The sequence below is a fragment of the Meles meles genome, chromosome 20 (genome assembly GCF_922984935.1).
Source record: "Meles meles chromosome 20, mMelMel3.1 paternal haplotype, whole genome shotgun sequence".
Classification (NCBI taxonomy): Eukaryota; Metazoa; Chordata; class Mammalia; order Carnivora; family Mustelidae; genus Meles; species Meles meles.
In genome coordinates, this window is record NC_060085.1 from 14,688,481 (window position 1) to 14,715,121 (window position 26,641).

General features: G+C 56.5%; 1 protein-coding gene across 8 annotated transcripts in view; it reads left to right on the forward strand.

Moving 5' to 3' along the window:
- CRTC1 (CREB regulated transcription coactivator 1) overlaps nucleotides 1-26,641 on the forward strand; it is a 74,524-nt gene that overhangs the window by 31,491 nt on the left and 16,392 nt on the right. For 5 of the 8 annotated variants that reach the window (XM_045990285.1, XM_045990288.1, XM_045990287.1 and 2 more), the window contains exons 2-9: nucleotides 12,384-12,500; nucleotides 13,730-13,777; nucleotides 15,313-15,450; nucleotides 16,453-16,514; nucleotides 18,251-18,345; nucleotides 20,603-20,688; nucleotides 25,263-25,303; nucleotides 25,787-26,007. In XM_045990285.1, the coding sequence (XP_045846241.1) occupies nucleotides 12,384-12,500; nucleotides 13,730-13,777; nucleotides 15,313-15,450; nucleotides 16,453-16,514; nucleotides 18,251-18,345; nucleotides 20,603-20,688; nucleotides 25,263-25,303; nucleotides 25,787-26,007 (808 nt within the window). The remainder of the gene's footprint in view (nucleotides 1-12,383; nucleotides 12,501-13,729; nucleotides 13,778-15,312; nucleotides 15,451-16,452; nucleotides 16,515-18,250; nucleotides 18,346-20,602; nucleotides 20,689-25,262; nucleotides 25,304-25,786; nucleotides 26,008-26,641) is intronic. The other 3 variants (XM_045990286.1, XM_045990291.1, XM_045990292.1) reach the window with 1 other exon arrangement.

Sequence of the window (26,641 nt, forward strand, 5' to 3'; positions counted from 1 at the left end):
GGGCAGGAACGTTGTTCAGGCTCCCTATAGACCCTGCCAAATGACTCTCCAGACGCTGCCGGCCACCTGCATGGCAGGGTCCCAGTTGTGTCCGCGGTGGCTGATGGGTTCTGGGTGGGTCCACATGCCACCCACCTTTACCCCTCTACCTTCCACTGACCAGCGGAAGAAATGGAGGCTCAGGAGGGGTGGGCGCTGCCCGAGAGGCCCAAGGATTTGCTGCAGGAGAAAGCCGGGGGCTTGAGCAAGAGGGTGCTGCCGTCATGGGACGTTCTTGGCAGGGGGTCCGCGGCAACACAGGATGGGGTAACTATGATGGGTTGAAGAGTGTCCCCTGTCCCCCAAATTTATGTCCAACCAGAACCTGCAGATGAGACCTTTTTGTAACTAAGGTCTTTCAGATGTCATCAAGTCAGTGTGAGGTCGGCCTAGAGTAGGGCGGGACCTCAGTCCAGAGACCGGTGTCCTTACAAGAAGACCGCGCGGAGACACACAGCCAGAAGGCTGTGTGAATGTAGAGGTGGGGGTCAGAATGAGGCGTCCACAAGCCCAGGGACACCACGGAACTGCTGAGAGCCTCCAGAAGCCGGGAGAGAGGGCTGGATAGATTCTCCGACAGGCCTCCGGGAGGGTCCAGCCCTGCCACACCTTGATTTCAGTTGTCTGGCCTCTGGCCTGCTGAGGGAATACATTCCTGTTGTTGGAATCCCTCTGGTATGTGGTCCTCTGTCACGGCAGCCCCAGGAAACTTGTCGAGTGCCCAAGAGAGGGAGTGGACAGAGAGCCTCTGGGGTCAGGATCCCTGCCCTTGGAGAAGCTCCCCTTTCCCAGTGCCCTGCCGCCCACCCTGTCCTCACCCCCTCCCTCTTTCTGGCTCTTTGTTTTTGTTACGAGGCGAGGAACTTTATTGACCTTGTCCGGCACTTTATTCCCAGGCTTTTTCAGCTTGATTAGCTGTGCAGAATGGGCGGTGGGGGAGAAAAGCCTGGAAAGAGCTGCAGGGTCCAAATGGTTTGGACTTAAAAATATCAGCGATCTAGATCTTATCGGCTCCCGAAAGCAAGTCACACTTGGACGTAGTCATAACCAGCAGCTCCAAGAGACTTGTTTAAGCCTGGTCTTTAGAAGTTGCCTTGATGCCATTTGCCTCCTTCCTGAGGCCCCCTGGCCATGAGTCGTCCTCCAGCCCTGTGGCCTCCCCAGAGCCTCTCGCTGAGGCTGGGAGAGCTTCCAGAAGTCACAGGTGAAGCCAGCTGCCGCTGGCCCTTTGGACAGGGCCTTGATGTGTGCCGGGGCTGGCTGCCTGTCTCAGGGGACGCTGGCCAGCAGCGAACATGCTCGGCTGTGCTGTGGGAACCCGGCACTCAGATGGATGGGGGGTGGGGTGCCTCTCGGGTGTCGGTCATCCTGTCCCCTCGTGAGCCAGTCGGCTTCCTCTCCCGTGGCCACCGTGACGTGGAACTAGGGGGAGCAGATAGGGGAATGTAAAAAGCCGCCAGAGCAGTGCGGGTTGTCTGTGGCCTCCAGCAGATGACAGCAGAAGGCGGCTTTCGTCTGTTGGCTGTGCTGATGGTGCTGGGCTTTGCTTTTGAGCCACGTGTGGACCCTGTCGAGTACTGCCCCGTCTCCCACTTGGGGCCCTCACGCCTCCTCCGGGCCTGCCTGGGCTTATACAGTGCAGAGACGGGTGAGTGAAAGCTAGACCCCCCCTGGTCTGCTGTGCGTAGCCTCCTGGGGGTCCAATAACGACGTCCTGCGACCCTGCAATCAGTGTGTGGGTGAGGGAATGGGAGGGGTCGTGCCACCCAGGCCCCAGCTCACCAGATCCTACCCCAGGCCTGTAGGCTGTGGTGCCCTCACGCAGGCCAGAGGGAGGCACATGAGCCAGGGCTGAGCTGTGTTTTCTGTGAGACCCCACATTCTCCTCACTCCACCTCTTGCAGCCCCCAGCACCTGGGGCTGGGGTTGGCATGAGGTCATGGATGGAGGCTCCCATGACCTAACAGGGAGGTGTGTTTGGGGGATGGGCCCTCCCGCAGCCGCTGATGTGCCAAGACTCCCTTGGCTGGTGAGCCCACTGTGGTGTTACCAGCCCCCGAGTTACTGTCCCTCACGCTGCCCTGGTCTGGGCCCCAGCGCTGCCCAGCCTGCCCCTCTGCAGTGCGTGCCCATCAGAGCTGGCCTGGCCTTGTCCGTCCTCCCTCTCTCCCTGGGCCTTCACTTCTGCCCCTGCTGTTCCCTCTGCCTGGTCCCTTCCTAGCTCATTCTTTGAGGGTCCCCATGGTCGGCTCTCCCCAGCTGTTTAATTTTTTTTTTTAAAGATTTTATTTATTTATTTGACAGACAGAGATCACAGGTAGGCAGAGAGGCAGGCAGAGAGAGAGGAAGGGAAGCAGGCTCCCCGCTGAGCAGAGAGCCCGATGCGGAGCTTGATCCCAGGACCCTGGGATCATGACCTGAGCTGAAGGCAGAGGCTTTAACCCACTGAGCCACCCAGGCATCCCCCCCAGCGTTTAATTTTTGGGTCCCCTCTTGCCCCAAGCTTGGCTCTGAGTGGCCCTGCCTCCCCCTGGACCCCCATGGACACTGCTCTGTAGCGGTTCATTTCCTGGGGCTGCCACAGCAAAGAACCGTCAGCTGGGAGGCCTAAAATGACAGAAATCTGTTCTTTTACAGTTCCAGACAACAGAAGTCAGAGATCGGGTGTGGGCAGCATTGGATCCTTCTGGGGCTCCTGCAGGGGGATCTGTCCCAGGCCTCTCTCCCAGTTTCTTGAAGCTTCCAGCAGCCTTTGGGATTCCTTGTCTTGTGGCTACATCACCCTGATCTCTGTCTCCATTTTCACGTGGCCTTTTTCATGTCTCTGTGTCCTCTTATCTTTTAAAGAATTTTTTTTTTTAAGTAATCTCCACACCCAATGTGGGGCTAGAACTCATCACCCCAAGTCTGAGTGGCATGCTCTACCGACTGAGCCAGCCCGGTGCCCCTCTGTGTTCCCTTCTTATAAGGACAGTGGTAATTAGGGTTTAGGAACCTCTTTAAAACCAGGATGATCTCATCTCAAGAGTCTTAACTAATTTCGTTTGCAAAAACTCTCTTTCTGGACAAGGTCCCATTCTGAGGTTCTGGTTGGGTGTGAATCTGGGGGGCACTGGTCAGCCCAGTGCAGGGGCTGAGCTGATCCAGCTCAGGCTGTTCCCGCTCTGTCACACACCCTCGCAGCCGCCTGAGCTGCTCTCTGGGTACTCTCCCCGCTGCGCCAGCCCATAGCCCCGGAGAGTAGCCGCCCCATTTTACATTGGGGCAGTGGTGCCCCTGATTTCCCACCATCGCGGCTTGCTAGCCCAGCAACCCTAGGGGAGCATGCGCTATTTGTCACCCTCACCTCACGGACCCTGGGGCTCTCCAGGGCCAGGCCCCAAGCAGGTCTTTCCTCATAGACCGCTGCACCCTGCACCTTGGGGGCTCCTGCTGGGACACTCCCGGGGCCCCCAGGCTTTGTCTGGGACTGGCTTGTGGGGGGGTGTTCCCAGAGGACTCAGGCTGAGGTTTCCCATTCCAGGGGTCACTTCCTGGAGGTAGGCTCTGGTCCCTGAGGTGATCACAGGGACCTGTGAGGACAGGCCGGCCTGCCGGGCAGACACCGGCAGGCAGCATATCTGTGAGAGGGTGTCGTGCACTGAAGTGTGTCTCGCAGATTCCTAAGTGGAAGCCTCAATCACCAGCGTGCTGGTGTGTGGAGACAGGGTCTGTGTGGAGGAGGTGACTGGGGTGCATTGGGGTTATAAGGGTGGGGTCCTGATCTGCCAGGACAGGAATCCTTACGAGAAGAGGGAAAGCGAAGAGAGAGCATCCTCTCCACCCACACGCACCACCCGGAAAGGCTACATGAGGACACGGAGAAGGTGGCTTTCTGCAAGCCAGCAGGAGGGCTCTTACAGGGACGGCACCCTGGTCTTGGACTTCTAGCTTCCGGAACTGGAGAAATAAGTGTCGTTCAAGCCGCCCAGTCTGTGGCATTTTGTTAGGGCGGCCGGAGTGAATACAGAGGGCTATTTTAGAAGGAGGGGGTTGAGGAGAGCTTCTTAAGGAGGTGATGTTTGAGCTGAAACCTAAATCATGAGAAGGAGCTCCATGGAAGTTTCCAGAAAAGAATGAGTTGGGTGCAGGGGCCCAGAGGCAGAAAGCAGAGCATTTAAAAGGACCTTGTGGGCCTTGCTGAAGAAAGTCCCTGGATTGTAACTGAGGCCCCCTCCTGTCACCGAGTGACCTCAGGGCAAGCCTGTTGTCCCGCAGTGTTTCGGTTTCCCCCCTTGTAAAATGGAGGTGAAGCTGTGTCTCCCCGTCCCAGAGCTGCTGCAAGTCCCCACCCAGGTTTGGCTAGCAGCCGGCTGGCAGGGCCGGGGTCTCGTTCACAGGGAAAGAGGCCCCCATGAGCCAGCTGTGCTATGCTCAGGCCCCGAGGGACCCTTCACACATCCTAGCCGGAACGTCTGTGCTCAACAGCCGCCACCAACAAGGGAAGCAGAACGTGCTCACAGAGGACCCTCTGATTCAGCCGGGGCTGGGAATTTGGCAGCGGCAGCGGAGCCTGATTAAAGGCATTCCGAGGCGCGCTCGGTGTTTGTGTATCTGGTTCTGTATTTACACTTTGGGAACGAGTGAGGAGGCAGCTGGGGAGTGTCTCAGTCGGCCGGGGGGCCGGGGGCAGGGGTGACTCAGCCTGGAATCCACGCTCGGCCACACGCCTGTGACGCTTTCATTCATTCCCTCATTCATTCAGTATTCCCTCCCGCGTTCAGCGGACGCTAGATGAGCCACTCTCGCGTACCAGCACGCTTCTGCAGGGTCAGCCGGGTGCTCCTCCCTGCAGAGCTCTCTCGGGCTGCCAGTGAGGGGGGACCGCCAGCAAGGGGGGACCAGGGCAGTGAGGGACTTCAGAATTAACTCACAGTGTACCGAAGAGCTGACTCTGAGATCTAGAAAGCTCCTGGAAGGAAGCATAGGTGTGAATCAGCCCAGACTTAGCTGAGGAGATGGGTTTTTATTTTTTTTAAGATTTTACTTACTTGTCAGAGAGAAAGTGCAAGCAGCAGGAGCAGGCAGAGGGAGAAGCAGGTTCCTGAGCAGAGAGCCCAATGAGGGGCTCGATCTCAGGACCCTGGGATCATGACCTGAGCAGAAGGCAAATGCTTCGCCGACTGAGCCTCCCAGGCGCCCCAGGGTGATGGATTTTTAGATATGACAGTAAAACAATAACAAGGGCACCTGGGTGGCTCAGTCGGCGAAGCATCCAACTCTTGATCTCAGCTCCGGTGTTGGTCTCAGGGTGGCGAGTTCGAGCCCTGCTTTGGGCTCCATGCTGGGCAGTTCATTCCTTAGTTCACTCCTAGCCGTTTACCTAGAGATTTGAGGACAGGGACTCAAACGGATACGAGTACTTGCCTGTTCCATCGCAGCAGCACTGGTCACAATTGCCAAAGGGCAGAACCAGCCCAAATGTCCATCAGCAGCTGACTGGAAAGCAAAATGTGGTCCAGCCCTGTGATGGAGTATTACTCAGCCACAAAAAGGAGCAGATCCCCGACACATGTTACAATGTGGATAAACCTTAAAAACGTGGTTCTGAGAGAGAAGCACCTGGTTGGCTCAGGCCGTAGAGCACGTGACTCTTGATCTTGGGGTCATGAGTTCGAGCCCAAGAGTTCGAGTTGGGTGTGGAGATTACTTTGGAAGACAAATCAAAAAAGTGTTGAGTGAGAGAAGTCTGTCATAAAAGGTCACATGTTATGTGATTCCATTTAGGTGACACGTCCAGAACAGGTAGATCCGTAGAAACTGAAGGCAGGGTGGTGGTTGCCAGGGGCAGGGGGATGGGGAGTGGCTTTTGATGGGAATGGGGTCCCTTTTGGGGTGCTGGAAATGTTCTGGACCTGGACGGAGGGGATGGCTACAACTAACACTGCTTGTGTACTGTGTGCCGCTGGACCATATGTGCGGAAAGGGTGCACTTTCTGTTGTGTGACTCCTACTTCGATGAATAAGTTGAGAAGGACAGGAAAAGCCATCATGGACCTTCCTGGTCGGGCACCCGTGCATGCCCAGCCATCTCCCCCAGAGCCCCGGGTGCCCGATGCTCTCCAGAGAGTGTTTACTCTGCCTCCTTCTCCCGGGTGGATCTTTGCCTCTGCACTTGGGCAATGGCCCTTCTCCCTTGGGCCTCATTTTACCAGTGGTGGGGAGGGCGTCCAGGTAGTCCTAGGTGGTTGTGGGAGAAAAGGGGTCCCTGCTTGGTACTCAGAGTACACCTCAGTACATCCTACACTCACGTGTTTGTCCTGACAGAGGTTCCCCCTGTGGATGCCAAGCCCCTCCATTGTGCCAGGGTCCTTGTGGGGCTGACAGATGAGAGGAGAAGGACCTCAGTCCAGTGGGTTTGGACACTGAGCTGTGGAGGAGGGGATCCCGTGCAGGTGCACGGCATTGGGGTGACCCAGTGGGGGAGGGGGTGCCAGTGTGAGCACCCGAGGCAGCGACCTGCTCTGGTGGTGGAGAGCAGAGGGCTAGACCATGCATGCCTTTTATGGTGGTGGCGGGGGGTGGAATCAAGGTCCATTTGGCGCACACAGCTCCTCCCTGGGCCTCTGCAGCATGGCCCCCACGCTGGCCTTGGCTTTGCAGAGGACAGAGCTCAGCCTTCAGCAGGTCTGTTCCCCTTAATCTTATTAGAAGGCCAGGCAGTTGCCATGGCGATTGCTGGGCCGGGTGGGGGGGGAAATGGGGAGAGCCAAGGGCAGCTTCATCTAGAGGGTGAGGACTGGGCGGGGCTGGCAGGTTGGGGTGTTGCTGCACCCTGCGCAGTGTCCTGGAGGACTGGGGGGCTGCCTTGGAGAAGTGTGGGTGTTTGTCATGGCAGGCCTTTCCAGGGCCACTGGCCCCCATTCCCCAGTCTCGTGGCTTCCCCTCTGCCTCGCTGGAGATACCAGCGGGTGGAGGCTGTGTCCAGCAGGCCAGCAGAGGGTGTGGGCATGGACAGAGGTGGGGGATGTGCACTGTGCTAAAGGATCAGCAAGGTGGGGGCTGGGAGAGGCTGGTGAAGCTGCCGTTTACGTAGGGCTGGCGTCAGGTTGGGACAGGGAAGGGGACTTTGTGTGGGATAGTGGAGGGAGGTGGTCTAGGCCTGGGCTGTGTCAAGAAGAGGGGATGCCCTGTCCAGAAACAAGGGTCCTCAGGCTAAGGCAGGAACCCAAGTGGCTTTGTACGGAGAGACTTGTGTTGGGTCCCACCTTGATGGCGTTAGTGTGGTAGACTTGTCATCAGAGCGATGCTCTGACAGGAGGCTTCCCGGGGAGCAGGTGTGCTCTTATCCTTAATGCCACATGGCCTCTGACACTCTGGTCCAGCTGCCTCCTAGTCTGTGGGGGTCACACAGGGGTCAAGTTCCAGAAGTAAAGTATGTGCCCTGCTCAGCCACTCCCAGGCTGGGTGGGTAATAGCCTTAGGCAGTTCTCTTGCCTGGCAAGTCTCGCTTTTCCCATTTGGAAAGTGGCATGTGCTGGTGCTGCTCTCAAAAGGCCTGTCTTGGGAGCCTGGGTGGCTCAGTGGGTTGGAGCCTCTGCCTTCAGCTCGGGTCATGATCTCAGGGTCCTGGGATCGAGTCCCGCATCGGGCTCTCTGCTCTGCGGGGAACCTGCTTTCCCCCTCTCTCTGCCTATTTGTGATCTCTCTCTCTCTCTCTGTCAAATAAATAAATAAAATCTTTAAAAAAAAAAAAAAAAAAAGGCCTGTCTTGGTTGAATTGTATCCCTCCAAAACCTCTGTCCATGTGTTTACCCCAGAACCTGGGTATGTGCCCTTATTGGCAGGTGGGTCTTTGCAGATGTAGGTAGAAGGCTCAGGATGAGATCATTCTTGATTGGGGGAGGGGGGTCCTGAATCCAGTGACAGGTATTATAAGAGAAAGGAGAGGGAGATTTGAGGCACACAAGGGGGGAAGGTCACATGGGGATGGAGGCGGAGACTGAAGGGATACGGCCACAACCCCAGGAACCCTGGAGCCACCAGGAGCTGGGACAGGCCTGGGACAGACTCTCCCTCAGAATTTTAAGAAGGAACCAATCCTGCCCACACCTTGATTTTGAACTTCCGTCTCCTGAACTGTGAGAGAGTAGATTCTTACTGTTTTAAGCCATTACGTTTGGGGTCATTTGTTACGGTAGCCCTGGGACGCTGAAGGTGGTAGCATTACTGTGATTGCTTAAATGTGCTGAGAAGGACCCGTGGTGGGCACTCAGGGACACCCGGGGTGCCATCTGTAACGCTTGGGGTGGGGAGTCGTTGAGCGCAGGGTGGCCAGGGTCTGTGCTGTGCTTCTAGGCCATCTATCGTGGATCAGATACCTCTGACCCCAGGGCCTGCTGCTGCTTGCCCGGTCAGTTCAGACCTGAGAGCAAGGGGGTTTGAGAGGCAGGGACGGCGCATGTTGTTCTGGGAAGATCTGAGGCTGCGGCAGGCTTGTGGGAGGTAAGGCAGACACGTGGTGCTACTTACGGGGCATCTGTGACCACGCACAGTCCTGGTGCTGGACACAGTGTGACCAGCAAACTGTGAGTCTTGAGTCCCCACTATTTGATGGGGCCCGGATGGGGATGGTGGACAGGGTCCTGGAGCAAGGGCATTTCCAGTGCAGCACCCACTGGAGGCTTCACGCGAATGGGTCTGGGTCAGCCAGGGATGCCAGACCACCTCCACTTTCCTAACTTTGTCCCAGTAAGGCAGGAGGGTGTCTTTAGGGGAAGTTGAGTGAAAGGTGTTGTGGAACAGTGTACCATCTTTGCAGTTTTTCTGTAAATCTAAAACCTCCGCGATGAAAACTTTATTAATAAACAACACAAACCAAGCTGGAGGCTGATGTGATAGTGACTTGGAGGGGCTGCTCTCTGGGTGGGGTGGTGTCAGGGAGGCCCCTGTGGGATGGGTATGGAAGCGGGGCTGTCACAGGCCAAGGCCCTGAGGGTGCACAGACTCGGGGTGCTTTGGGGCCAAGGGGTGGGGAGAGCAGAAGGCAGGAAGTTCAGGTACAAGCATGGGTAATGAGGCACCCACCCACTCTCAGCCCAGGCCCTCTGAATCTGGAGTGGAGGCCACTCATAGTCGGGAGGCGCAGACTCCTGCCCCAGGCTATCAGACCACAGGCCGCAAGCACGGGGGAGCCCTGAGAGATGCAGGTCTCCTCTTCTAGCACCTGGCCTCCAGCACGTGATGGCCTCATGTCGGCCTCACTTCCCCATCTGCACTTACCTTTACAACAGCCATGAGGCTGGGGTGGGTGTGGGGGGGTTGGGGAGGGAGGCATCCAAGCCCTGTTTGACCTTGAACCTCTAATTGTATTGGGAGCCATGTGGGCCTTCTGATAGGCGCTTGTGCGGCCTCCAAATGGGCCTGTCACCTGGCTTGTGAATGTTGGCCCTCAAGAGCAGGAACAGCAGTATTTAGTCACTCCCTTACTCATGTGTCCACACGTGTATTTGTTCCATGAGCAGGTGCTGCTGAGCGACATGTCCTGGCTTGGATGCTGGGTTTATGGAGCTCTGTTGGTGAGGCTAGGGGCAAGTGCCATTTTGGGGGGACACAGAGTGAGGACTGCTGGCTGGAAGGATGCGTGAGGGGCTGTGGCTTGGCTCAACCTGAGCTGAGGCTGGAGCTTCAACCTGTAGCTCATCAGGTCCTGCCTGGTGGTGTCACTGTGCTGTCCTTCCTTCTCAGGCAGCAGGTTCGTGGGCAGGGCCCCAGGCTGGCATCTTCTCACCTCATTTCCCGGCTCCTGGGGGTTCCTGGCCAGGCCTGGAAGGGCAGTCAGCTCCTGCAATGTTGGGGCCCCAAGACCACACTCAGGTCAGCAGGTCACTCGAGGGACACAGGATTCATGGAAGCTGTTAAATGCTCACAGTTAAGGTTTATTACAAGCGAAAGGACACAGGTTTCAATGGCAAAGGGAAGGGGTGTCTAGGGTGGCGTCCCAGAGAGTTCTGTGCGTGAACTTCTGGGTGTCCCACGTCTGTGGAGTCGTATGGACGGCTTTCACTTCTCCCAGCACCCCGTGTGGCCACACACATGGTGTATTGTCGTCCAGGGATGCTCCCTGAGCCTCAGGGTCCAGGCTTTTTACTGGGGTTTACACAGACCTGGCTGACTGCCTCTCTATCCCTACAGGGGGCGAGCTGATTCCACGTGGCCCAAGACCTGTCTCCTAAATCACACTTGGCATAGACCCAGTGTGGCTTGAGAGTGCAGGCAAACAAAGATAGTCTTGTCAGGCAGAATGTTCAGAGGGCTTCCACCTCTCAGGCACTGGGGACAAAGGCCAGACCTCTCCAGGCCAGGTGGACACTTTCCTGTGTTGCCAGAATGCACCTGTGGACAGGCACAGGGTGCCCCAGAGAAGTGCAGGGGCCCACACACCTCCCACTCCAAACCCAGAGGCTGTGCTCCAAAGCCTGACAGTCCTGTAGCAAAGCGGGGAGGCGGGTGGGAGGCCGTTGCTAGAAAGAAGGGTGCAGAGGTGGGGCCTGGGAGGGCTGGTGTCCCAGCAGCATGCGAGCGTGGGCTTCCCGTCACTCCCCAGTCCTGTAGATCATCCTCAGCACCAGGCTCTCTCTGGCCTGGAACATGGCAGCTCTGTGGAGTGCTTGAGCCGGATGCTGGGGCTCCCTGAGCTGGCAGTTCAGCCTCTGACAAGAATACTTGTTTTGTAAGCGCTTCCTGTGCCACATGCCAGGTGTCCCTACCCACTCTGGGACTACTGGGAGGGGGAACCCGAGGCCATGAAGGGCGGTGGGGGGGGTGGGGCACAGGGTTCTTGAGGGTTGGCTGCGATGCAGGCTTCTGTCACAAGGCTCAGACACAAGCCTGTGGGTGTCTTGGGTCTGAGGTGACTCGTGCCCAGGCAGGGCTGGGGGCCCTACCCTGCTTGGTCCCCCCCTTCCTGTGGCCGGAGGCTGGCCTATTTCATCTCGCATGACTGTAGGGTGGGAGGGACACAGTGGGGTATTTACGGTGAGGTCTCCAGCCATTGGAGACGGATCCTGGGCTGGGCCCCGCAGACCCCAAGAACCACCCGCGAAGGATGGAATGGGGTCAGTCTCCCTCCTGACTCCGCTGTCGCTCACAGGAAACAGCTGTTTACCTGGGTGAGGTACTCTCCTGGGCAGGCGGCCAGTTCCCGAGTCTCACTTCCCCCTCCAGGATCCTGGGCCCCCCCCAGGAAGCAGGGGCCGGCGTGGGAGAGTGGGGCGGCGCGGGCAGCCAGCTCCCGGAGCGCTGCCAGGAGCTGTTTGTGAGGGAACGTGAGCCGGCCTTGTTGTGTACACAGTATCGACCCTAGCAACCGCCCTGGCCAGGGCCAGAGCGGACGCCCACCCTCCCTGAGTGCCTGGCCACCACCTCTCGGACACGACGCCTGCCTCCCAAGGGAGCAGGACAGGTGTCGTGGACCATCAGCCCTGCAGGTCACGAGTGGTGCTGACCACACCAGGGACCCAGGAAAGTGGAATCGGCTATTCGAGGGAGAGGAGGCCAGATCCTAGCCTCACCTCAACCCTGCTTGGTCTCCCCCTTCCTGTCAGGGAGCTGGGCTCCTGGGTCTGAGGTGTGGCCCAGTGGGACAGATCCCCATGTGAGTGATGGGGGGAGGCTCATGCAGGCATCCAGCCATCCCAGATGAAGGCCCTCCGCTGGGCCCAGCTCCAGGGAGGCCAGCAAGAGAGGCAGAAGGAACCTGGGGGCTTGGGCAGGACCCCTTACCACTCGGGCGGGATCTGGCCGCCCTGCTTGCCCCGTGTGTGCAGCCGGCGGGATCATACACCCTGTGCTTTGAAAGGTAGCACTGGGCTTCTGAGCCAGCCCCTCTGCTTCAGGCCATTGGAAACAGTTCCTCGTGTGTCCGGGTGTCGGCTCCCAGCCTCTGGCCTCTGCCCCTGGAACGCAGTCTTTAGCTGTGATAAGAAATGGCTCCCCTGCGAGGGTGAGGGCCCTTCTCCACGGGCTCTGGGCTCCAGGTCTATCCAATATGTTTTGCTCGTTCACAAACGATGCCCGGGAACCAGCAAGCCTCCCCCGAGTTCATGGAGGCAGTCCCCTCAGGGCCCGCTGCCTTGCCTGGGGAGAGCTGCCTGGGGCACCGTGGGTTTCTGGTTCTGCTCTTTCGGGTGGAGAGACATGGGGCTCCTTTGAGTACGTGAGTCACAGGGTCCCACACCCTTTGTGACTGGTGCCATCAACCCCTTTGCTTGGTACCTTTCTGGGTGCCCCCTTGGGGTGGCGCTTTTCATGATGTGCTCAGGAAGGCGTCGGGCCCGCGTTGCAGCTGCCAGCTTCTCTTACAGCTCCAGCTCCAGAAGTCTCAGTACCTGCAGCTGGGCCCAAGCCGGGGCCAGTACTACGGTGGGTCCCTGCCCAACGTGAACCAGATCGGGAGTGGCACCGTGGATCTGCCCTTCCAGGTGAGCCCCCGCCCTCCCCCGCTACAGCCTCCCCCTGGCGCTCCTTGTATCCCGGCCCCACCCTGGCCACAGAGTGCCATAGAGCGACCGTGTGTGTCGGCCGCTGTGGAGAGCTGGGGTCACCAAATAATTGACGCAGCTCGCTTCCCCTGCCCCCACCTACTCTTTTCCTGTCCCTGGGACAGCTTGGCCAGGCCTTGTCTGGATCCCCCTGCCTGTCCTCTGTCAGCAGAGCCCGCAGCGAGGCTGTGGTCTGGCCAAGAGCGTTTCAGCAGCCGCTACACCTGTTGGCCGGCTGTGCGGCATCGGGAACCGCTCGGGGCCTCTGGGGCTTGGCTCCATCCTGCCTCACTAATCCGCAAGCCCAGCAATTCTCAGAAGGAGGCCCTGTGGCCTGACCCCACTTGTCTGCAAACGTTTCTTGGCAGGGACGCACACAACACGGCTCCCGCAGGCCACACAGCCGCCGTGCATGTCCTTATCATAAATAATGAGAGATAAGGCCCACCGCCTGGGTGCAGGGCTGGCCTTTTACCCCAGACTGTGCCCTGACCCTGGTCTGCAGATGGAAGCGGGGTGAGGTGGGCCTGGGAGCGGGGCTGGGAGCTGGGCCACCCCTAGCTTGTCTGGGCTCTGTAGGGACAGGTCCACCAGACGGCCACACACCTGCCCCTTTGCTGGGACAGGGCCTCAGAAATAGCCATGTCTATCCCTGTGTTGACAGGCCAGGTGGAGCCCAGCCTGTCCCACATGGAGCTCAGTCCCCCACCCACCTGAGTCACTCCCCAGTTTCTCCTCCTTCCACACTACTGCTGGAATGTAGCAGGGCACTGGCCTGGGTCCCCTAGGCTGGCTCAGGGTACACTTGGCTCAGCCCTGTGTCCCTGGGCTTCTCAGAGTGTGGCCCTCCTCAGACGGCCCCCTTGCAGGAACAGACACATGGGGCCGTTGTGCCGATCCTTAATGTGTTCCAAGAGCCTGACATCTTTGTCAAGGCCCTTCCTAGTTTGCGTTTTTCTCCCCTCTTCCTCCCTCTCCCCTTCCTCTGTTTCCCCCATCTCCCTCTCCCTCAAGGGGAGCATCTCTCTGGGAAGCCCCCGAGTACGGCCATGGCTAGTGCTGGCATAGAGCCTCCTTGGGCCAAGGGTGCACTGGGGCCTATTGGGCATCCCACTGGGGGGCCGGACGAGGCAGGAGTGTCTCAAAGTCTCGGTTCTTTGCATTTTCAGCCCAGCGGATATCTGGGGGAGGCCCTGGCGGCGGCTCCTGTCTCTCTGGTAAATGAGCCCCTGGGCTGAGGCCTCGGCGTCCCTGGCACGTGTGCGGGTGCTGGGTATCCCTGTGTGGCCACCCCAGTGGCCTGGCGGGAAGTGTCCTGTCTGCCAAACAGAAGCGGACCCACGCTGCACCTTCTCCTGCCCTGTGTGGGGGAGCGCGCGTGGTTGCGTCACGAGGCCCCGCCTGGAGGATCCGAGCATGGGCGTCAATGCTGCATGGTTCGTCCCTGTGACACATGCACACGTGTGTGTGTGGTCCCAGGTGCGGCCTGGTGAGCCGGGCTGTGGCCGGGCCCGAGCTTCTCTCTGCCTCTGGCTCTGCTTCAGCTGCCTTGGTTTTCCCCCCGGCCTTCTAGGCGTCTCTGGGAGGAGATGAGCAGCCCCTGCCCTCCGGTGTTTGTGCCAGGATGGCAAGGTTCCCACCGTCCCTCAGTCTCTGAAGTCTCCAGGCCCAAGGCCTTTTGGAGGCAAAAGTGCAGAAAGACCCAAGCTGGCAGGATTCTTTCTGGGTCAGGGAGAAACAGGGGGGCCCCAGACTCCAGGGAGAGCTGTCAGCCCTGAACACTGGCCCAGGCGTTCGGACGGGTAGGGAAGAGCAGTGTTTCCAGCCAGTGACAGTCTTCCGGAAGGAAATTGCTTTTGCCTGGCTGCCCAGAGAAGGCAGAAGGGCCCGAGGGCCAGATGGCGGGGCGGGGGTACTGGCTGCCTCCAGAGCTGGCTAAGGTTGCCAGTCTCACCCCAGTCAGATGGCAGGGGGCCTGAGGGGTCCAGAGCCCCAGGGCAGGCAGGGAGCAGACTCCCAGGGGCCCCAGGGGCATGGAGCTGGGAGAGGGAGCAAGGTCTGGCTGGAGGCCTCGTGCCAGCCCCAGGTGCTGGAAGGAAGCCCCTTCCGGCCCAGCCGTGGGCCAGGGCTCCGGAAAGCGCTTGCACTTGGCTCCCGTGGTGAAGGGATGAGGTGGTGGGGGAGGGTGTGGGGGGCTCATCTCAATCAAGACCGGCCAGGGCTCAGTAAGGAGCCTCTGGGGAGTCAGCACTTGGCCAGGTGGGCCCCTTGACGTCCTCAGCTGGAAGCCCTGGGGGCTGTCTTTTGGCAGGCCCCTCTAGGGATGACGTAGGTGGGGAGAGGAGGCCAGCCAGGCCGAAAGAGAGAAGGCGGAGGCCTGTCTGCACCTGGCGAGGCTGGGGGGCGCTTGGGCCGTCTGCACCCCTGGCACCCCAGCCGGCACCGGGCCCCAAGCTTGCGCTGCCTTGCCTGGCCCGTGCATGCCAGCCGCACTGCACGCCTGCCGCCCGGCGCCCAGGATCCCCGGCTCACCCCTACCCCGGCAGCACTCAGAGTCTGGGGGCCCTGGCTGTAGGAGGAAGCCTGTCTGGGCCGCAGAATGGTGACAAAGGGTATCTCAGGATTGGGGGGCCTTGAGGTCAGATCCTGGGGGCAGAGCTGGGTTGGGTCTCAGGCCGTGGCTGATAATTGTTTGGGTTTCTCTCTCTTTTCCGGTCTCCTTCTCCCCACCTTCCCACCCTGCCTCGCCCAGACACCCTTCCAGTCCTCTGGCCTGGACACCAGCCGAACCACCCGGCACCACGGGCTGGTGGACAGAGTATACCGAGAGCGTGGCCGGCTGGGCTCACCACATCGCCGGCCCTTGTCAGTGGACAAACACGGACGGCAGATATCTTTTACCCGGAGGACGGGAGGGGGCTACTGGTGACTGCAGGACCCGGAGTCTAGCTGGCTGAGCTGATAAGGGCTGCCCCCATGCTCTGGGGCTCCCGGGCAGCCCCGGGGAGGGCGCGCTTGTGGGGCAACCCTGGCAGAGGCGGTGTGGCTAGCCGAAGGGCCTTGGGCTGGGGCCGGGGCCCACGGGACTGAGGCCCTGGGCTGCTGGGGCGTGCGGGCTGCGGGGAGGGTTGGGGAAGGTAAGGTCGGACCCACACTGTGCTGGACGCCTGGCTGGGCAGTGGAACCCAGAAAGACTGTGAGCAGGGTGTCCACATGTTGGGGCCATGCAGAGGGCAGCCCAGCCGAGGCAGCCGGGCCGAGGGGGGGTCTGAGCCAGACCCAGACAGATCCAAGGGAGGCTCCATCTGAAGACACAGAATTCTCCTCTGCACCTTGGCCAAGCAGAGATCATCAGGAGTTTCTCCCCCGCCCCCAAGACTTGGCCGCCCCTTGGTGCTTGGCCAGCCAGCACGCACCCCCCCCCCATCACCAGAGTCTGAGCGGCTGCTCTTGGGACATGCACCCCCCCCCCAAAAGCATTCGAGAACAGAGAAGCCTGTCATTTCCCGCTTCTCATTTCCGTGGCTGGGGCAGTCCGACCAGCTGGGCCCCAGACAGAGCCCTCAGGCCCTGGGAGCCACCCTGTCAGCCTAGAATTAAGATTCAAGACCCAGGTCAGCTGAATGAGACTCCCCACTGCCCCCCACGGGCCCCAGTTTCTCAGCCGAGGCCCCTCTTGGAAGGGGCGCAGCCCGCACGTGTGCTTGTAGGGGGTGAGTGCTGAGTGCTAGGTGGACAGGGCCGAACCCCGGGGGCTGCTCGCAGCCAGGCAGGAAAGGCCCCCGCCCTGTAGCCCCAGCTGTTTGCAGGCTCCCAGCAGCCTGGCCACGAGGTTCCTGGGGCTCGGGGTGGGGCCTGAGCCAACAGTGCTGTCCCCTTAACTCACACTCAAGCGGACAGCTGCCCATACGGCACCGTGTACCTCTCGCCGCCCGCGGACACCAGCTGGAGAAGGTCAGTGACCCAGAACCGGCCCTCAGCCGTCTTGTTGGAAACAAAAACAAACTTACATCATGCTTGTGCTTGGAAAACCAATATGCAGTCACTTTAAAATGACAAAGCTAAGAAGTCTTCAGAAGTTTCTAGAAATCAGCTCTATCCTTGTAATACCAAGGTCATAGCTTTGGAGTCTTCCAGGGATTTTTTTTCTCTTTCCATGACTTTTTTTTTCTTTTATAGACAGAGTTGGGATTAGGTTGGACATTTAGTCTTGTAACTTGCCCTTTTCCATTTAATGTTATATTATGAGTGGTTTCTCATATTGCTGAACAGTCACTGAAAATGTGATTATACAAATATTATATATTTATTAGCAGAAGTTTAGGAATACATATAAGGGTACCTAGCAGGGGAAAAAAGTCAATAGTGCCATCATCTACAAAGATTTAGAATAACAATAATATAGTTAATGTTAATGCCCACAGCAAATAGTGGGATGATTGTGCACCAGTGTGAATATGCTTATATCATGGAAGTGTATACTTAAAAATGGTTAAAATGGTAAATTTTATGTTATATTTGTTTTATCACACATAAAAAAATATATGTAGGTGATTTCATCGAAGAGTGAAAGTAAGTTATTAAAAAAAATGTATGTATGAAATATAATTATATGATGTATCATTCAATAATGTACTCCTGGGCACGTATCGTATATCAGTTTTAACCATCACAGTTATTAACTGATACAAAATGCACGGAGCTTTGTGGAGCTTGTGGAGTCGGCACTTTTATTCTCCACATTTTAGATATAAGGAAAGTGAGCACAGAGAGGTCAGAAGACTTACTCAAGGACACACAGCTGATGGGGGGGAGCCGGGATCCAGACCAGCTTCTTACTGCTTGTATGGCCCTAGGGTCAGAGGTCAGGTGGCCCGATCCTTTGCAAACTGCTCATCTTCTTGAACTGAGTTTCCTCCATGTCACTCTCCGTAGCTAGGATGTCCCTTTTGGATTCATGCTGCTCTTTCATCCCCAGATTGCCAGCCGTGTGGCTAGACCTCCCCAGCTCCCCTTGGGTGCCCACAGTTTTCTGGGTACCCGAGGGGCTCTTCTGGGGACCATCCCTCCAAGCACGTGCAGCTGGGAGTACACTGAGTTACTCCATCCCTGGTGCAGAAGGCAGAGCTTCTAGCAGCTCTCATGCCGCACCCCTTCCCCAGGGCTGCATTCTTTCTGGGTCGTTCTCTGAGCCTCCTATCGCTGCCTCTCCTTTTTGCTTATTACACCTGGTTTGCAACTGAGCATCCTGGGGTGGCACAGTTGCCCACTGGTGTTTGTCTCCAGAAGGGGATGCAGTGATGGGCTGGGCCTTATACTCCCAGGGCTGGGCCGATGTGGGACTGTGGGGTTTCAGAGAGTTTCAGGAGGAAGGCACCATTCTTTCCCCTAAAGCTGAGAAGCCCACGGACAGGGTGGTAGTGGGGAGGACCTGGTGGGAATGGAGGGGCATTTCTACTGCAGCTTTTTGTCTTCAGTGGGCTTTGCAGATGAAAATCAGGGTCACTGCTGTGCTGCTTTTGAGAAAAGTGTGCCTGTGGTTTTATGCAGGTATAACAGCTCCCAAATACCACTCACCATTCCCACCCTGTCCCATTGAGCATATCCTGGATAGAGTGGGGCCAGGACTATCCCTTCATCCTGTTGGGGCCTCACTGTCACAAGCCTCACTGTCTCTCTCTTCTTCTCAGGACCAATTCTGACTCTGCCCTGCACCAGAGCACAATGACACCCACCCAACCAGAACCCTTCACAGGCGGGTCCCAGGAAGCACACCAGAAAAGAGGTATTGGCAGGGCACGTGGGCTTCTTTCCTTGGGTAAGGCGAGGCTAGTGGGTGGCTCCTGTGCTCCCAGAGGTCACAAGCTCATAGGTGGAGAGACCTGCCAGGGGAGAGTCAGTGGGTGGTATGGGACAAGGGGAGAGGCTTGAACATGTTCAGAAATGGTGCTGCTTGAGTTGGGTTTTGAGGAGTGCATAGGAGTTTTCTGGGCAGAGAAAACTGCCCCTGCAAAGACACATTGGCTTCCATTCATGGATTCAGAGCATGGCCACACAGTATGCGGGCCTTGCCGGTTCTTTTGGTTGTAGGAAACAGCCAGCCCCACCAAAAGGAGGCATTTATCAGCTCATTACCAAGCAGTCTAGAGCTAGATGTCTACTTTAGGTGTAGTTCAAGTCAAGGCTTCATGCTGTACCACTTCCTGGCTCTGCAGCTCAGAACCCTCCTGGTTCACAGTCCCTGGGCCCATTCTGCCTCCTGTGGGTGGAAATGGGGCCAGTCCTTTCTTTCCTACCTCTTCCCTACTCTCCTCTCTGGGCTCCGCGTACCAGTAGCTAGGGCAGATCTGTACCCAGGCCCCCAGCCTCTCCCCAGAGCTGAGCGCAGGGACAGTGTCCCTCGGACCTTCTGGGAGGGTGCGTGCCATCTTAAAAACTGGGCAGTGTCACCCAGAGAGGGGAGCACAGTGCTGTGAGGCTGCGGGAAACCCCACCCAGGCTTGATCTGCCCAGAGAGAGACACAGAAGGCAGAGAGTTAATCACATGCAGTTAAGGTCTAAACACTTTCCAGTTTTTTGGGTAGCATTGCCCTGTGTGAATGTGTGAACATACCAGGGAGATTCTGCTGGTAGAATGAGGATTATCAAGCAGATCTTCACCCCTTGAGGGGGGGCGGCTGTGCATGTGCCATTGTCCCGGGATCCCCGCTCATCAGTGAAGGTGAGATTGCAGAAAGAATGGGCTCCGTACTAAAAGCAGGAATTCCAGGTGCCCCGGGGGTGAAGAGAACAGGGTGCCAGATGCTGCCCTCCTGTTCCCAGTGTTAGGAGCCATTCTGAGGGGGCCGTCTCCTTGGTGGGCTCTCCAGGAAAGTGAGACTTTCAAGGTAGGCTTTCCAAGGCAAATGTCATTATCCCTCGGGGCTCTGTGACCGTGGAAGGGAGCTGCAAGGCAGGGGCCCTTGACAGTGCAGAGTCCAGTTGTCCTTGGGGTGGAGAGAGGGGAGACATGTCGCCTGCTCCCATTTCTCTGGGAGGGACCCAAGCAGTGACAGGGTGAGGAGTTAGCCTGGCTGCCCTCCCACCTGTCACAGCTGGTCTCTCTGGGTTTTAAGGAGGAGGAGGAGGTGACCCATCTGGCTGTGTTCAGTGTAGCTCTGTTGCAAGCAAAAGACTGAACCTCCAAGAGGCATAAAGAAACTGGGTCTCATAAAGAAAATGTTTAATCTCACCTTAACCAAAAGGTCCAAAGAAAGGGGCCTTCAGGCATAGCTGGTTCCAGGGCCTTAAATGATGCCCATCCAGTCCCTCAGACCTTTCCTCCCCTCCTCTTCTCCTGGGGGACTGGCTGGCATTGCAACTAATTCGTGAGGCCGCAGCTACAATGAGTAGAACAGTCAACCTCCAGCTGACACTAAGCATCATGGGCTAGGAGGCAGGTGACCACAAGGTGGCAGGTGGGGCAAGAGTCTGGAAGAATTTCTCTTGCTGTTCTCTGCAGCCTGAGACCTCCAAAGCCTGAACTGGTCCCATGGGAGGCAGAAGTAATACATGTCCTCTGCTCCAGAGCTCCTATTTTCATTTCTTTTTAAGTCACAGGGTCTCTGGTTTATTAATTTATTTATTTATTTATTAGATTTACCTATTTGAGATAGAGAGAGAGAGAGCATGCTCATGCTTAAGCAGGCGGTGGGGCAGAAGGAGAGGGAAATAGAGAATCCCAAGCAGTCTCCCCACTGAGTATGGAGTCAGATGTGGGGCTGGATCTCATGACTGAGATCATGAGATCATGACCTGAGCCGAAACCAAGAGCCAGACCCTCACCTGACTGAGCCACCCAGGCACCCCACTTACTTATTTTTTTAACTGTCCTTCCTGTTCTTCGTACTTGGGTGCAATCCCCAGAAGTTACTGTTGGGGCAGTTACACCGGTGTCACGGTCATGATTATGTATGTCGGGGCAGCTCCCCCCTTGGTGCCACATAACTTCAGAGTGAAAAGGGTCTGATCATCCTTCTCTCCCCCACCCCACCGCACCCCAGTCTTACTATTAACAGTTCCAGGAATGGAGGAGACCACGTCGGAGACAGATAAGAATCTTTCTAAGCAAGCATGGGACACCAAGAAGGTAAGAGAGTCCTAAGGGCTTTCAGAAATGATTTTCCTTCTTGATCTTTTTTTTAAGTGTAGCCTGGCCCAAGGTGGAGAATTAGCCTACTGGGGGAGTTTTGCCTTCCCTCAGGTGTAACCTTCACGCAGATTTGACCAGTCGTATAGGCCTTTTTAACATGAACGGCAGACCTGTCAGGCTGGCAGAAGCAGTGAAAACTGAAAACCCATGTTTGCCATGGCCGCGTGTATACTAGAAGTGCAACGGTTCAGAGCTCAGCGTGGCCGCTCCCCAAGAATGCCCAGAGTGCCCAAGAATGACGTGCAAATTCGTGAAGCATTCACGGATTTCTGTGTATGGTATTGGCTGTGAACTAGACTTACTGTGGTGACCACTTCCCAGTACATACAGATAGCGAACCATTGTGTGACCTGAAACTAATACAATGTTATAGGTCTGCTATAGCTCAAAAAAAAAAAGAAGTCGAAGCTATGGAGGTTAAGTGACTTGTCCAAGGCTATGAAGATACTCAGGGTTTAGAACCTGTACCTCCTAATTCTGAGCCTGTGATCTTCCTACTAACCCCTAGTATTGGGTCATCGTCAATGTTTATAAATGTTGACAGTCATCCTTAAAACTTCTATTCATCTGCACAATAACTACAACGTTTATTAGACTACAAAATCTACTTGGAATTTCCAATTGAGTTGGGATTTCTATATTATTTCCAGGTCCAGAAACAAATTTCTGAAGTTCAACCTATAAAATGTCTAGTGGTAAGATAGAATTTGTGCCATGAATACAGATTTCAAAGAATTTGCATAGAACAAGATACTCTTAAAACCAGAGCTATTTTGAATATTAAAAAAAAAAAGAACTAAAACCCATTGCTGGTCAGGTTGTGGTGAATGGGGCAGCAACATGAATTACTCATCCCCTTCAAGGAATCGTAGGGAGGTGACAAATGAGCAAACACCGATGTGTTCCTCAAAGGCATATGTTAGAGGGACGCCTGGGTGGCTCAGTGGATTAAGCCTCTGCCTTTGGCTCGGGTCACGATCTCAGGGTCTCGGGTCACGATCTCAGGGTCTCGGGATCGAGTCCTGCATCGGGCTCTCTGCTGGACGGGGAGCCTACTTCCTCCTCTCTGTCTCTCTGCCTGCTTGTGATCCCTGTCTGTCAAATAAATAAATAAAATCTTTAAAAAAAAAAAAAAAAAGGAATATGTTAGAGCTTTTGGAATAAACTGGAAACAACCTGAATGTTCAACAGTAGGGGATTTATAATGAAATTCCCACATGGAACTTATAATGAAAGTTCCACATATGTGGAGTTGGGATTTTGTTTTTTAAGTAGGCTCCCTGCCCAGCATGGAGCCCAGTGCAGGGCTTGAACTCATGACCCTGAGATCAAGACCTGGAGTCAGACATTTAGGGATGCCTGGGTGGCTCAGTCTGTTAAACGACTGCCTTCAGCTCAGGTCTTGAAGCTCAGGTCCAGGGATTGAGCCCCGTGTCAGGCTCCCTGCTTAGCTGGGGAGTCTGCTTCTCCCTCTTATCCCCCTGTTCATCTTCTCTTTCCCTCTCTCTCTCTCTCTCTGTTTTTTTCTTTTTCTTTCTTTCTTTTCTTTCTTTTTTTTTTTTTTTTTTTAAGATTTTATCTATTTATTTGACAGAGAAAGAATGACAGTGAGAGCAGGGGGACTGGGAGAAGGAGAATCAGGCTTCCTACTGAGCAGGGAGCCCGATGCGGGGCTTGATTCCAGGACCCTGGGATTATGACCTGGGCCGAAGGCAGAGGCTTAACCCACTGAGCAACCCGGGCCCCCCCCCCCCTTAAAAATAAATAAATCTTAAAAAAAGAAAGAGTAGACATTTAACCGACTGAGCCACCCATTCGCCCCTGGAATTAGGATTTCTGATGGAATTTTGAAGGCATGAGTAATGCTTCTTATAATACTGTTGTGTGGAAAGAACAGGATGAAGCTGTTTAGAAAGGTGTACAACACTTAGAAATGGACAGGCACACCACATTTTATTGCACTTTTCTTTACTGTGCTGTGTTTTTTTTTTACCAGTGGAAGGTTTGCGGCAACCCTGTGTTGAACAAGAACATTGGCGCCATTTTTCCAACAGCAATTTTCTCACTTTGTGTCTCTGGGTCACATTCTGGTAATTCTCACGGTAGTTCACGTGTTTTCATTATTTTTTTTTAAGATTTTTTTAAAAAAGATTTTATTTATTTATTCGTCAAGAGAGGGAGAACACAAGCAGGCAGAGTGGCAGGCAGAGGCACAGAGAGAAACAGGCTCCCCACTGAGGAAGACTCCCGATGTGGGACTGGATCCCAGGACCCTGGGATCATGACCTGAACCAAAGGCGGCGACTTAGCTGACTGAGCCACCCAGGCGTCCCAGATTTTTTTTAATCTATTAGAGAGAGAGAGGGAATAAGTGGTGGGGAGGGGCAGAGGGAGAGGGAGAAAGAGAGAGAAGCAGACTCCGTGCTGAGCAGGATGCCCAATCTGAGCTGAAGGCAGGTGCGTCTTAACCAACTGAGCCTCCCGGATGCCCCTGTTCTCATTACTGTATTTGTTGTGTGATGTTTGATCCGTGATTACAACTCGCTGAAAGCTCAGATAATGATCAGCATATTTAATTAAGGTACATAAGTTGTTTTTTTGTTTTTTTTTTTCATAAGTTTTTTCAGACATAGTGCTGTCGCATACTTAACCACTGCAGGAGAGGGTAAGCGTAACTTTTATATGCACCAGGAAACCAAAAAATTCACTTGACTTGCTTCGCTGTGATACTTATCTTATTGGGATGGGTCTGGAACAGAACCAGCGTATCTCCCAGATACACCGTCTACACACACAGATGCCTGGGAGATGGGCGGGGGGGGGGGGGGGCGGTGTCCTCTCGCGTGGCAGGTGTGGGCGCCACCGGCAGCCCTTATCCCTGTCTACATCTTCCAGTTTTAGATAGAGAACGTGTGTGATTTTCGACATATTCAGGGAAGAAAATAACTCAAAAAGAATTTCTAGCAACCTGGACAGAATTGTGGTTGCAGAGAGGTGGGTAAGGACGGACATCAGGATTCTTCCGAGTGGTCAGTGTGCCACTGAGCCCCCACGTGAAGGTGGCGAGTGTCGGTGGAAACACACTTGACATCCAGGGAGTAAGGAGAGGGTAGCAGACCTCAACATCGCGGCCTAGCTTGTAGCCGCCACGTGCGCGAGATGCATTACGGATGTCGGCAGAGGGATTCCGTTGGATTCATTGGGAGTGGGGTGGCATTGGGGAGACAGCCATGATGGGTGAGTTTTTAATACTGTTTAGAAATCTGCTGTTATGTCCATAATGTTCATGGGAATGCTTTTGAAAAGATTCTTTAGAAAGTCATTGTCTTCGTGCTTTGCAAAAATCTGGTAATGAAGCGAGTGTTTACTCACAGAATTAAGGAGCCCATGGCCAAGTAGCAACCCGTTCCTCTGGCATGCTCTGCAGAGGCTTAACCCTGCTGGTCGCACACCACCCCTCAGGCTCCCCAGTCACTGCTGGCACACCCCCGCCACCTGCCCCCGGCCTCCCCCGACCCCATACAGGCTGTGCCTGCGCATAGAGGCTGCCAGCCCAGCCCCCCGCCAGTGCATCCACCTTCTTCTAGCTGATAATCCCCAAAGAACACATCAGCCCGCGGGCCTGCGAGGCGGATGGGGAATTAGGGAATGTGACACAGCTGGAGCCCTCCTGTCAGCACGCGGGCTCTGTCCAGTCACGTCTGCCGCTGTCTGAGGAGTTCCCTCCTTTGTCCTTGCATGAGAGTCTAGGGGCTCTGCCTAGAGCCTGTAGTTCTCAGGTGACCTAGTGGCCCCAGCTCGAGAGGAGGAAACCAGGGCCTTGCTGCCAGCGGGCTTTCCATGGGGCCCCCTCCCCAGCCCACAGGGCAGCCAGAGTCTTCGACCTTCGACCTCAGGTGGTGGGGACATGGGCTCCATGGGTCCCTGTGAGAGCCAGAACTGGGGGACCACTGGTAGGTGAGTCCATTAGGGGTGTGGGCAGCACGCTCTGTGTGTTCGTCATACTGTCCCGCACGAGGTACAAGCATGCTGAGCTCCTTCCTCAGGAGCTCTACCCGCTCTGATCTAGAAATGGAATGGGGCACCAGCCTTGGGTGCCTGGGTTTCCAGTGGCGCCATCACTGAGCCGGTGTCTGACTCCCGTGGCATGGCCCTGGGGTTTTCAGGTGTAGAGTAGACAAGGCACGTTCTCCCTCAGATGTCTGTTCTGACAAGGGACCACGTCACCCCTGTCTGCTGCACCCACCTTAGGGGCAGGCCAAGCTAGGCTGAGATGTGCCCGTCGCCCCCAAGGGCAGGCGCTGGTGGTGGGAGCCATAGAGACTCCTCTGCGTTTGACTCTTGCTTTTGCCCCTGCGCACGTCCAGGACAGACCCCTTGGTCTTTGAGGCTGCCTTGTGAGACATCATGGGGCCTGATAAACTTGCCCTCTTGTTGGCATGGTCAGCTGCGCCCTGAGGAGCCACGGTGCGTGAGGAGACCCGCTCAGCCTCTGCTGTGTTTTCTTTCAGACGGGGTCCAGGCCCAAGTCCTGCGAGGTCCCCGGGATCAAGTAAGTGTCAGCAGGGCCCGCCCTGCATGTCCAGGGCTGGTGGGGCTGCTCCGATGACCCCCGGGCTTCCCGTCCGCTCAGGAGACTACAAGTTCTGACAAGAGGGATGCCCCTCGCTGGCGGCTGTCTAACAACCCTCACCGGGTGGGGGAAGAAGGGGCCCTCCTACCCCTCCCTGCCTGCAGGGACTGAGCCCCCTCTCGCCGCCACTCAGCCCCAGCTGGCGCGCTCGTCAGCCCCAGCCTGTCCCGGACCAGGAGGACCCTCACCCCAGCCCCCTCCTGCGTAGATAGGCTGTTTCCCAAGGTCCCGCTGGAGGTGCAGGCCGAACATAGCAGCACCTGATCCCAGGGTACCATTCTCTGCCTCCTGATGTTTTTGGGCCAGTCTCCCCCCACCCCCTCACCCCCCACCACAGCTCTTGGGGGAGAATGGGCCGGGGCGAGAGCTCACCTCCCCCCCTCTGTCTGGCCTTCCCCCCAGCATCTTTCCATCCGCTGACCAGGAAAACACTACAGCCCTGATCCCTGCCACCCACAACACAGGGGGCTCCCTGCCCGACCTGACCAACATACACTTCCCCTCCCCCCTCCCGACCCCGCTGGACCCTGAGGAGCCCACCTTCCCCGCGCTCAGCAGCTCCAGCAGCACCGGCAACCTCGCAGCCAACCTGACTCATCTGGGCATCGGCGGCGCCAGCCAGGGTAAGGCCAGGCCAGGCGGGGGCAGAACTGCCTTCCCCGACAGAGCGCAGCATCTAGCGAAGACGACACGTGGCTTTGAACGATGATTTGGCAAGGTCCCCTCCAGAATGCTGGGTACCAAGTGGGAGCCAGAACCTATCCCAGGGGCTGGGCATTTCCCAGCACTGCCTGGGAAGGCATCCCAGGTGGAGGGCACACAGCCTAGGCAAAGGCCTGGAGGTGGGAAACCTCCCAGTGTCCCCAGGGATCAGACAGTGGTTCGATGGGGAACTGGGTGAGTCCAGAACATTCTAGGAGGGGAGTCCTCAAGGGTTTCACTTGTGGGATATACCAGGCTTTCCCCCTGCCTCTCCTTGTCCTCAGCTCTTCATGGAGGGACGGGACCAGGCCTGACCTGCTCCGTCCACTCTCCCTTGTGTCCAGTGGCTGACGGTGTCCTCTGCTTGGGACACTCCAGCCCAGGCCATGTCCATGGGGACATCCCATGGGCCCATCACCTTCTTCATACCTTCCGGTGCTGCCCACTCCATCCCCACTTACACCTCCTCTTCTTGGTGAGCTATCTTGGTCCCCTGCCCACACAGCCTCATCCCCGGTCTCACTCTGCACTGCTTTTCTGCACTCACCCTGCTGC